At 35.2% G+C, this 12,569-nt stretch overlaps 1 protein-coding gene and 1 long non-coding RNA gene across 4 annotated transcripts; one reads left to right on the top strand and one right to left on the bottom strand.

Annotated features, from left to right (window-relative positions):
* The first annotated feature begins 326 nt into the window (after positions 1–326).
* Positions 327–4,476, top strand: LOC137488511 (uncharacterized). 2 transcript variants are annotated; one of them, XR_012395044.1, is made up of 6 exons: positions 327–1,400; positions 1,646–1,797; positions 2,515–2,631; positions 2,723–2,764; positions 3,088–3,216; positions 3,558–4,476. It is a non-coding gene; the product is annotated as an uncharacterized lncRNA (long non-coding RNA). The 2 variants fall into 2 exon arrangements; XR_011007577.2 differs by having other exon boundaries at positions 901–1,400; positions 3,088–3,174.
* A 1,342-nt stretch (positions 4,477–5,818) lies between these two features.
* LOC100537369 (transmembrane protein 74) lies at positions 5,819–11,234 on the bottom strand. 2 transcript variants are annotated; one of them, XM_021468314.3, is made up of 2 exons: positions 10,925–11,234; positions 5,819–9,927 (listed from the first exon to the last, which is right to left on the bottom strand). In XM_021468314.3, the coding sequence occupies exon 2, from the start codon at positions 9,881–9,883 to the stop codon at positions 9,029–9,031; it is 855 nt and encodes a 284-aa protein (XP_021323989.1). In that variant the 5' UTR covers positions 9,884–9,927; positions 10,925–11,234; the 3' UTR covers positions 5,819–9,028. The 2 variants fall into 2 exon arrangements, with proteins under 2 accessions (XP_021323989.1, XP_005170142.1); XM_005170085.6 differs by having other exon boundaries at positions 5,819–9,930.
* Positions 11,235–12,569: the final 1,335 nt, after the last annotated feature.

The following is a 12,569-nucleotide window of genomic DNA, read 5'->3' on the forward strand; positions in this document are numbered from 1 at the left end:
GCAAAACATATTGCCTTGTTTTGAGAAACATTATGCCAATATTAAGTCAGTTTTTCCTTAAAACAAGCAAAATAATCTGCCAATGGGGTAAGCAAAATAATCTTACGTCAAAAGAAAAAACAAGATTATTTTGCTTACCCCTTTGGCAGATTATTTTGCTTGTTTTAAGGAAAAACTGACTTAATATTGGCATATTATTTCTCAAAACAAGGCATTATGTTTTGCTTGTCTAAAAAATGCTTCTTGATATAAGAAATTTTAGATATTTAGACTAGAAAAAACACAAAAAATCTAAGTAAGAAAAGCATTTTTTGCAGTGTATATACAGCTAGATCCATAAATATTTGGACATGGACACAATTCTAACATTTTTGGTTTTATACACCACCACAATAGATTTGACATGAAACAAGATGTGCTTTATTTGCATACTGTAAGCTTTAATTTGAGTTATTTGGGTATTTACATTCAAATCAAGTAAATGCTTTAGGGATTACAACATTTTGCATATGTGCCTCCCACTTGTTAAGGGTCCTAAAGTAATTGGACAATTGGTTTCTCAGCTGTTCCATGACCAGGTGTGTCTTTTTCCCTCGTTATCCCAATTACAACGAGCAGATAAAAGGTGCAGAGTTCATTTCAAGTGTGCTATTTGCAAGTGGAATCTGTTACTGTCAACTCTCAAGATGAGATATAAAGAGCTGTCACTATCAGTCAAGCAAATCATCATAAGGCTGAAAAAAATAAAACAAACCCATCAGAGAGATGGCAAAACAATAGGTGTCCTCAAAACAATTGTTTGGAACATTCATAAAAAGAAAGAATGCACCAGTGAGCTCAGCAACACCCAAAGACCCGGAAGACCACGGAAAACAACTGTGGTGGATGACCAAAGAATTATTTCCCTGGGGAAGAAAACACCCTTCACAACAGTTGGCCAGATTAGGAACACTCTCCAGGATGTATGTTTATGTGTGTCAGAGTCAACAATGAAGAAAAACTAACACCACAGTGAATACAGTAGGTTCACCACAAGATGTAAACCATTGTTGAATTTTAAAAACAGGAAGGGCAGAATACACTGTTAGACATTTCTGTAAATTACACAGTTATTTACTGTATTTCACCCAGTGTAATACTGCAAATTCCTTTTACGGTAAATAACTGTATTTACCGTTGCATTATGGGAATTTAGTGTGACGTCGAACAACATATACAGCGATGTACTGTATTTGTAAAAATTCGTGTATTATACTGTATTTTCCACAACTGCTTCAACGCCACCTTGCGGCGATTCGACTACTCTGCACCACATTTTGCCTGAGGACCCTGGAGCAATTCTGGAGGACAATTTATTAGTGTGCCTGAAGAACATACTGGATTTAACAAACTTTACTCTGGTAAGCTGAGGCAGTGTTTCATTTTACAGAATGTTTTGTGGACGAGAATAGAACAAAGTAAAGTATAAAGTTGGCTATTATTATTTTCTCTGGCTTGGCGTTATTTCGCCCATTTGAGAAATATATCATCTATTAAGATGTTACCTTTATTTAATTTATTACATTAACACGACTATTACTTTAAATAAGACTGTTTATGACTATTAGCCATTGTTCTCGTCATATCTTTTTATTTATTTACATAGGAACCGGTGTTGCAGCGGGTTTTGGTTTAGGAGGGAACCAGAGGTATGCAGACAGTTTTGGAGGACACCAAAGACAACGGCACGAGACAACGGTCCGGCAGAGAGTGTTTTCCCCCAGAAGAATATGAATGAAAGACCAACAAATAATCCAGGTAAAAGCGCGTCTGTCTGTGCTGACAACACTCGACATTGATTTGAGCACCTCTATAAGCATTTGTTTGCTCGGCAACATTGGCTGAAGCGATCTTAAAATGGTAATGTTAACTGTTAGCTAAACTGAGCTAAGTTTATAACGTTACTGAATTGGACTCAAACTCATTTTAACGTGCAACGTTTAACTTATATTGATTTATACTATATATATTAGATGTTGTGAACTTATTTTTCTCTGGTTTAGAGTAACTTATAACGTTAGCTTGAGAAAATAACATCGCGACGTAACCTATAAGAACGTTAACGTAAATCTATACAATATGCATAGAGGTAAAGTTGGTTTTATATTCGCACATTCGTTCATTTAGAAGACTCTATACTGTTTACCATGTTACTTTGAATATTCGATCAGAATTAGCATGCCAGTATGACTTGAAATCAACATTAACACTGTTTATTTGACCGTGAGCATGTTGTACTTTGATAGTCATTAGCTGCTAAAATGATTTCGCTATTTAGAGTTTGCAAATAATACTTTTATGAAATTATATTATTAAGGGGGAAGTCTGAATCTGCTAATATAAAACCAATTTTACCTCTATGCATTATGCTAATAACCACCTTTTTGCTATTTATTGTTTGCTAATTATTTTTTTATCACAACTCTTGACATTTGGTTTAACATAATTGTTACCATTATATTTTTTTCTGTTTAGATATGGCACTGGCACAGCAGCAGGTTTTGTCTGAAGAAACAAACAGCATTTCGGAGGAACATCTTGATCAGCACAGCCTTATGCTTAAAAAATAAGCAAGACCAGTAAGCAACCAAGGTAAACAAATAAACAAAAGTTGTGTGGAGGTTGTGGATTGTAGCATGGTATTCTTATCTGTATTTTTGGCTTTTTTATGGTCTCAATATAGAATACTGGGAGCCTGCCTGTGCAAACTGGACCTCATACAACAGTAAGTACTGTACATCTATTTGTTTCTCAATATATTAACGTTACTTTTAATACAAAATGTGTCACATGTTTAGTTGCTAGCTAAATAAAAAAATCGTTTTCCCTTTTTTATTAAACCATTTAGTAGGGTTTTTTTTTCATCTTTTTTTATAATATTTTTGAGCAGATTGAGGTCTGTAATGGGTCAGACATTTCAAAATACAATAATTAGTATTGGGATACATGCATTTGTCTATGTATTAAATGTCTTTTTCCCCATTTCATGTTGCCTAAATATTTTGTAATAAATAAAAATAATACAATTTTTTGTATAAATAATTCCAGAGGATGAAACAAAATGCACAGCAACAACCAGAGTGAGCCAGAAGATAGCAGGAGAAGTAGTGAAGAGAATGACAACCATGAACAACAGTGTGTTATCCTTCTTTTACCAGCTAACAGAACTTGGATTAGGTGAGACACTCTCAATAGTTGTATCAGTATTCAGTCAGTTTTAGTTTATTAGGAATACATAAAACAAATAGTCTAATCTGTCCTGCAGTGAATCAACCCATCACAAATGCTACAATGTTTTTGTAAAACCTTGTTAGGGAAAAAAATAAACAGGACATTCTGGTTAGTTATCTTTTAAACATGGTAGTGAGCAGGTTATGAGCAGGAGCCAGTTGCTCAGTACCAGCTGAAAACTACCCCAACCTAGCTGCCATGCTTCAAAATAATTAACCAGTATATGATTTATTTTTTTTTAAACGAGCTTCTTCTATGCTTATGTTAGTCTGTTTGTCCTTATCCAGAGTTCTTCATAATCCTGGACTGGGCCAAATCCTGACCAGATGCTGTGGTGGTCATGGAGGAGTGAATCCTAAAAGACACACGTGATCAATGAGTTTCCGCATTGATCCAATGGGCCAGCCTGACCACCCGCTGGTGAACTTTCAAGCCTCCGGTGCCTAGACTGCGGCCTTGCACAAGTTTGGCTAGAGGAGAACTGGTCGTGCCCAACTGAGCCTGGTATCTCTCAAGGGATTTTATTCTACACTTTCGTCAGTTGGTAAAGTTTGTTCCATGCCACTGTCGCCACTGGATCACTTGGCTACGATTGGTGGATCGGTGGATTTGCTCTTCAGTGTTTGGACTTTCAGCAGTGACATTTACTGCTTCAATTCTGAAAACTGGACTGAAGCAGCTTCAATTTATAAGAACTTCTATGTTAAGCTGCTTTGACATCATTGATCTACATTGTAAAAGTGCAATAGAAATAAAGATGAATTGCATTTGAACATGTGAATTCAGACCTTGTTGAGCATTTGACACCAGAACTAGTAATATTTTAAAGTTGGGTTGTTTCTGAGTCGGCTAATAGTTACAAATATTTATTTTTCCAACAATATGCAATTCAGAAGTTTAAATTTTTATTGTACATGTATGTTCTAGTGCTTTGTGTGATTTATTTATTTTTAATGTGTTGATTTTATTGCTTAATGTAATTTTCACACATTTTCCTTAAATGCTTTAAGCATTATTAATGTTTTAAAGAATGGAATATTTTGTAATTGTGTCTGGTTTAATGTCAGTAGTACTTAGTACAATTGGTTTTTTCTTCTCAACAATATGCAGGTCAGACACTTGAATTAGTTTTGTACATGTATGTTAATGTGCTTTGTCATTTTCAATGTTTTTTTTCTTAAAATAAAATATTTTGAATGATTAAAATGTAATGTTTTTACACATTTTTAAGCTTGTTTTAAGCATCTCCAATGTTTTAAATAAAGAGTGTTTATTTTGTTAATATTTTGTAATTGTGTCTTTTTTAGGTCTATAGTATTAAAATAATATTAATAAAATTATATTATAAAATATTTAGGACAAAATTAAAAGGTTTACAGTAGCTAACTGTTAACTTAGGTTTTTACAGTAGTTAACCATTTTCAGACACTACGGTAACATGCTGTAAACGGATTTACAGTTGTATACTGTAAATCTAAAATACAGTAACTTACTGGCAACAGTGTTGCCAGTAAGTTACTGTAAAAACCCTTTGAAATGTCTAACAGTGTAGAGTTCTAAAAAAGCCTTCACCAAGCTTCCAAGAAGCTTGTACCAGAGTGATGGAAAGATAAGAGTATAGAGAAGGAAAGGAAAGTCTCATGATCCATAGCAGTGAAGCATAGTGGTAGCAGTGACATGGCTTAAGCATGTATAGCTGTCAATGAAACTGGTTCTCTTGTATTTATTGATGATGTAATTGCTGACAAAAGCAGCAGGATGAATTTTGAAGTGTTTCAGGCAATAGTTTCGGATCATATTAAGCCAAATACATCAGAACTCATTGGACAGCGCTTCACAGTGCAGATGGAGAATGACCCAAAGCTTACTTTTTGAAGGGAAAGAAGCATACAATGGCCAAGTCAATCACCTGACCTGAATCTGATTGAGCATGCATTTCACTTGGTAAAGACAAAACTGAAGGGAAAATGCCTCAACAAGCAGGAACTGAAGACAATTGCTGTAGAGGCCTGGAAGCACTGCCAGGAATGAAACTCAGCATCTGGTGATGTCTATGCGTTCCAGACTTCAGACTGTAATTGACTGCAAATGATTCGCAACCGAGTGTTAAAAAGCTAAAGTTTGATTTGTGATTATTATCCTGTCCAATTACTTTTGGAACCTTAACAAGTGGGAGGCACATTTGCAAACTGTTGTAATTCCTATAGTGTTCACCTGATTTGGATGTAAATCCCCTTAAATGAAAGCTGACAGTCTGAAGATAAAGCATATCTTGTTCGTTTCATTTAAAATTGATTGTGTTGGTGTATAGAGCCAAAAATGTTAGATATGTGTCAATGTCCAAATATTTATGAACCTAACTCTATATTTTACACCCATATGCATTTTAGATGCCATTCATTCATTCATTCATTCATTCATTCATTCATATTTTATTTATTTATTTATTTTTTTCCTGTTGAACACAAAGGAAGCTATTTGACGAATGTTGGTAACCATTAGACACTAACATCATACAGCAGAAATTAAATTACAGCATTCTTCAAAATAACGTCTCGTTTGGCTGAACTATTCCTTTAATAACTCAGCTGTAACCTTACACATCTGTTATGTCAGCTGATTTAACATTAGCCTGTTTCAGGTTACTTCTGTTTTATTTTTTTGTTTCTGACAGCTTGTGTTTGAACGTACACAATGGTTTTACGTGCCTTTTGCTGCCTTCTGCAGTGGTTCTTTCAGGTCATTACGTGTTATGATGTGTGACTCTAATGGGGTTAGTTGCTACTGGGAAGGAGAAACGTAGAGCAGTCGTTTCCCATGAGACCCCTCCAGTACACGGCCACACTGATGAGAGGTGGAGGGAGAAAAAGAGAGAGAGAGACATCTGCTCACACTTTTCCCACATCCCACGTGCATTAAAGCACAGATATTCTCTAAATAAACTAAGCTCAGAAAAAAAGAAATTTGGTTCAAACCTCCCTGGTGTGCATTGACGTTACCTCTGCAGTTGCAAAGCTGTTTATCGTGTGTATTTTTATGTAAATGCGAATGCAAATGTATAGATTTGACTGCTTCAAAGGCACTGAAATAAATCTCCATCTCTCCTGATTGAAGAGGGGCTTTTATACAATGACTGACGATTAAGTCAGCTGTCAGATAGTCTGCCAAGCAAAGCTCAACCAAAAAAAAAGCCTTTTTCTTTTCCAATATGACTCAATGACAAAAAAAGTGAATTTGTTAAGTTTGCTGCAAGCTACTATGACAGGGAGTAAGTTTCATTAAGAAACACATATAACCACACTTGTAAAGCATGCTGTGTATTCACAACAAAATATGCACTGGAAAAATTCACAAACTCACATAAAGAAATTGTGGTAACTTTAATGAAGTGTTCATAAGACTCTCATAAAACCTCACACGTTATTTTGATGGTCTGTTTGTTGAATTTAAGTTACATTGCATCTGCATGCCAAAAATCTCATTAAATTATAAGTAGACTGTTAGGTTGGGGTTAGGGTTAGTGTAAGTTGACATGTACTTGCAAAGCTTCTTATAGTCAGTTACATGTCTGTTGAAGTATCAAACCTTTTGGAAGCATTAAAAACTGTCCAAGAAGATGTCCAATATCTTTTCACGCAATGAAATATGTTTGTAGACTAGATGTCGATGATGAGAAAATGAAACATGTCGACTTAATTTGTTGCTTGGCTACTGAAATCACCAGACAGCCTTAAACAATCACTAAATAGAACGAATGAAGAATGGAAGGAAGGGCCAAATAAACGAAGGACTGAACAAGGAATAGAAAGAAGGATCAAATGAAAAAAGGAAGGACCAAATGAATAAAGGAAAGATTCAAGGAAGGACTGAACACACTTAGGAAGGAAGGAAGGAAGGAAGGAATAAATGAACAAAGAAGCTAATGAAGGAACAAAAGAATGTGAACGAGTGAAGGGAAGAACGAAAAAGGAACAAATGAATGAAAGAACGAACAAACGAATGAATGAAGGACAGAATAAACAAACAATGCAAGGAAGAAAGAGAGGAAGGAACAAATATAGGAAGATACACTACAGAATGTTACATTTACACATCCCTGCACTAACTGCATGTAAACACATCAACTTTTCACAGTGTAATACTCACTACTCTTGTGTACTTTTAAAAGGGCTAACAGATACGTTTACTCTACTTGCACTACGTTTTGGGCAAGTAATGGTATTTTTACTTGAGTATGATTTTTCAGTACTCTTTCCACCACTGTGTGTCATAAATCTGTCATAAACATGAGTGTCATGAGATCTTTACAATTATTCCCTGAAATTTATAACACTGTCATAATATTTTAAGTGACCTCCATGTCATTAATAATATTATTGATACTGTTATACAATTATTTGATAGTACTGACACTTTTAATGAGACTTTTTAATTAAAATAATATTTTAGGTTTTAAAAGTCATAAGAAAAATTATGGGTCTGTGACAATTTTGTTTATAACAGATTTATAACAAATTGCCTTGGTATTAAAGTCAGGTCATCATAACAAAGATGAGCTGTTGTAGATTTGTTTATCAAGTTATCCTAATACAACTCTGCATTCACATTGACATAACTGATAGGGCTGTGCGATTTTTATGGAAAATATCTAATTGCCTTTTTGTTAACATATGTTGTGATTTCGATTTGATTTGCAATTTAATTTTGTAGTGAAGCATCAACTCAATTATCTGTATCGTAGCATCTTATTGCTAAAATGCAATGAGTGTTAGTTAAAAAAGGAGCGGAAAAGATATTAAATAACTTCTATTTAAATTTGTTAATACATATCCAGAAATTATGACACTAGTTATCTTCTGGTGCCTTAATGATGTTTTTTTCAAAGTTTGCTGTTGCTAGCTACTAAATTGAGTGTCATTAGCAATACTTTTAGTTTACTTTTTAGCAAGATGCTCCCCAAATAGCTGCCTGTGGTATTTTTTATGTGTTGGTTGTTGTATTTCCTGGTGCTGTAGCAACAATTCTGAGACAGCTCTTACAAATGACCTGTTTTTATTCTGTGTCTGTGACTTTAAAAAGAAAATGTTCCCATAATTCAGACATGCTGTTATTCTTTGACATGAATTAGTCTATTAATGTTTCTAAAGCATCAGACACCAACATCCCACTTGTCTGTACTTTCCATATTTGTTTGTTTTGTTGTGGGCTTTTCGCATAGTTCGGTTATGCATGTCTGATTGGGCAGAACAAAAGTGTACTCACTGAATTGGATAGTGAGACTGTCACACACAGACGCCAGTCACACATTTGATCTGAGTGGGGGAAATTATATAATACATATATATTTCATATTGCTGCCTCTTAGATTAGCTAATTGCATAATTTCAAATTGCGATTCGAATAATAACTGAACAAATACACTTAATGTTTTCATAAGCATGCAAAAAATACCATTTATATTCATGTAATTTGTCATGTCATAATTATAAATGTCATGACAGTCTTATGAAAACCCCTTCAGGTAAAGTATTACTGATATGGTTTACACAAACCAGACTCAATTCCATGTCAGAATGATAGGCTTTCATGCATTTTCATCCTTAAAACTGACAATTGTTGATATGACTCAAGGTAATAAATCCATGAAATATTCCAGATTCATCTTTTAGAAGTCATGATATCACACTTGTTACACAGTGAAGATCACGGTTAAGCAAAGCCATTTTTATAATGTTATAAGAACTGACAAAAGCTGGCTTCAACTCAAGACTTCAACAGGACCTTCATCATCATCAAGAGACAAAAGTGAAGGAGCATTGCTTGGGCTGGTGCCACTTCTGAAATTTATAGAGCCGTAAAGTCTGGCTTGGTGCTTGGAGTAAGCAAATGCTTGTCTCCTGATCATCTCTCCTTTATACATGGAGATCATCAGAAGGGTTGACAGTACCACACCTCCGAGAGTGAGGAGGCACAATCCTGCAATCACACACCTGTCCAGGTGAGCCCCCACTCGGGCATTCTCTCTCTCCAAACGCTCCATCTCCCGAGCAGAAACGGTGTCAGGATTGACTTTAACATCCCGTGGGACTGTGTAGGAAATGACAACCAAGGAAATCCCGGTAACTAAAAAGGTTACTGCTCCTATAAACCCATAATCCACGGACTTTTCCGTTGAATCCACCATGAAATCGTCAACCGACAGCAGAGAGCATTCTGGGGCAACCTCTTGGAGATCTTTGGATGAATTCCAACTGAAGTTGTCATAGTTGGTCTCCTCAGCTAACAACTGGCAGTCTTTATGGTCAGTAATGTCAGCCACACCAGGAAAAGCGGTTTCAAACTGCTCGTCGTAACATACCCCGACTTCTTCATCAAATCCCCATTCATTGAGTTTGCAGAGTCGTCCAATTGGCAAAGTCGCTGTCCATGGTTCTGAAAGCCTGTTCGCCTCATTAACATTCTCCTCCAGATACGCCTGGCAGCACTCTTCATTGGAAACAGTCCTTTCATCTGCACACACTGAGTGATGACTTTGCTGGTGCTTTAGAGACCAGTCAAGGTGATCTGTCTGGACACCGTCTTGACCACAGAAGAGGACTTTCAGATCAGCCATTTTCACTTTTGTTCAGATCTCATTGCATGCTGGCAATAGCATCCCTGCTGCGTAAAGACAAAAACAAGAAGGTATTTATAACAGACAGTTAACCAATTTCACTGTAAAAAAAAAAAAAAAAAAAAAAAAAAAAAAATATATATATATATATATATATATATATATATATATATATATATATATATATATATATATATATATATATATAATTTTTTTTTCAGCTATAATCCTTAATGCTATAATTACAAATTAACAGTACATTTTAATTTTAACTCAAATTAATAATATTAGTACACAGTATAAAATCCATAAAATATTTTGAAGAGTAAACACACACACACTCACACAAACACACACACACACACACACAGAGAGAGAGAGAGAGAGAGAGAGAGAGAGCAATAAAAAACATCAATGATGTGCTTGCAAACACTTCTTTTACATTTTAAGAATCAATGTAAATATTCTGATTATTATTTATTTTATTACAGTTTTGTCCTACAATGATGATTGTTAAATGTACAGTTTATTTTGATCTATTATTATTTTTTTAGAATAACATGATATATTGAATAATAACATGAAATATATGATAATTATTAATACTTTTACTAATTTCTTTTTTTACTACCACTACTAATATTTACTGTTTCCATGTTTTTAAAGAGAGAAGACTTGCATACAAGGGTTGAAAGACGTTTCCTTGTACTAGGACCAAGATAAGACAATGTATTCACTATTTAACGGAATTTCCAAAATATATTAATTTCTTAATCAATACTTATCCAGAAAATTAAAAATTCAATCTATACCTAGCATACTGTTACTGTTGTAAAATAGCATGATCAAATGTTATTCATTTGCAAGTTAAACTACTTTTAAACTAATGCAAGCAAATAATTGATGGAAAGTGTTACAGAGAAAAGACGTTTGGAAAATAAAACATATCCGCGATATTTTCTCACAATTACTGTAAAGTTATCTTCATTATTCACAATTTAAACAATAGCCTGTTCGGTTTTAAGAATGTTGAATACTTACGTTTGATGTTTCAAACTGGCCTTCGGGTTCATAAATCCTTTTCACAACCGAAATGTTTGTTGAGGTGTTAAAAGCGCGTTTTATTTAGTCAACAATACCAATAATTCCATATGAAGAGGTTTAAACCAGCGCGTGAAGCTCTACTGTGAACGGAATAGTGAAGCGCTTTCTGATAAAAAGTAGTCAAATTGACAAGCAGGTTGAAAATGATGCTGTCTGTCTCAAATTTCATCTGTTACGCCGTCTTTGGTGTCAACGTAAACTCATAGAAAAAAAATGCATCGCCTGCCTTCCCCACGCAGCGTCTCTGACATTCCTGCAGGGCTCGCGCTCCGTTAATTAAGGGAAGCGCGCGTCCTGTTCCACCCGCGCGCCGCGCTCAGGTCGCGCGAGTCCCTAACAGAAGCCGCACAGTTGAGGAGAGAGGGAGAGAGAGAGAGAGAGAGAGAGAGAGAGAGAGAGAGAGAGAGAGAGAGAGAGAGAGAGAGAGAGAGACTAGCTTTACTAGCGTCGAGGGAGGAATGAAGTCTGAGCAAACACTTTCATGCTGTTCTCCTCTTGAGGTTCATTTGTATGACGCACCCTATACAGATTGCATGCCCAAGCTGTGTCCCAAATTAATTATCCTAGAAAACGAACATCATTTAAACATCCTTGAAAATATATTTTTAGAAAAGATCTGATGACGCTTGAAATTAATCTTTTAGAGCTTTTTTCCAAGACCACAATACACTTTAATAACATGAAGCATTAAAATTTAAACACAGGTGTAGATCTGATTTCTCCATCAGACAAACATGTAAGAATATTGATGAAATATTTGTGTATAAAGGAGATTATCATTCATTCAATTATTTTCCTTAGGCTTAGTCGCTTTATTCATCAAGTGTGGCCACAGCAGGATGAAACGAAAACTTATCCGCCCTTTATTTTACACAGCGAATGCTTCAAGCTGCAACCCAGTACTGGGAAACATCCATACACACTCATTCACACACACACTTATACACTACCGACAATTCAGTTTATTCAATCCACCGATACCACGTCTTTGGACTGTGGGAGAAACCAGTGTTATAAAGTAGATTAGAAATTGAAAATATTTGAAGATTACAACAGTAAAGATGAAAGTTGTTGAAATATTTTATCTAAAAGTTTTGAGTCCATATACAGTTGAAACCTGAAGTTTACATACACTAAAAAAGGAACATAATAATTAAAAAAAAAATGTTTGATGGCAAATCATACTAAATGTTTACTATTTTAGGTCCGTTAGGATTACCTAAATGATTTACATTTGGTAAATGCCAGAATAATGTTTTTTTTTTTTTTTGAGATTTTTTAATTAATTTCTAGAAAGTCAAAGGTTTACATACATTTCTTTGGTATTTGTTTAGCTTTGCTTTTAAACTGTATAACTTTGGTCAAATGTTCCAAGTGGTGCTCGCTGCAGAGCCATTTGAGGAGAGCTGAGCTCCAGCGAGGGGGAGCATGAGCTGTCACTCCTCCTCCTGTAAGCTGTTTTTATGCGTACACCAACTCCACCCCTAACCCTACCCCCAGTAACATCACTCGTAGAAGAAGTGCAAAAAAGGTGGAGCTCAAGCTGAAGCTCCCCCTCGCTGGAGCTCGGCTCTCCTCAAAT

Source organism: Danio rerio, chromosome 19, assembly GCF_049306965.1.
Source record: "Danio rerio strain Tuebingen ecotype United States chromosome 19, GRCz12tu, whole genome shotgun sequence".
NCBI lineage: Eukaryota > Metazoa > Chordata > Actinopteri > Cypriniformes > Danionidae > Danio > Danio rerio.

Excerpts from the sequence above, each read along its gene's own strand:
- LOC100537369 (XM_021468314.3), bottom strand. The coding sequence starts at position 9,883 with ATGGCTGATCTGAAAGTCCTCTTCTGTGGTCAAGACGGTGTCCAGACA.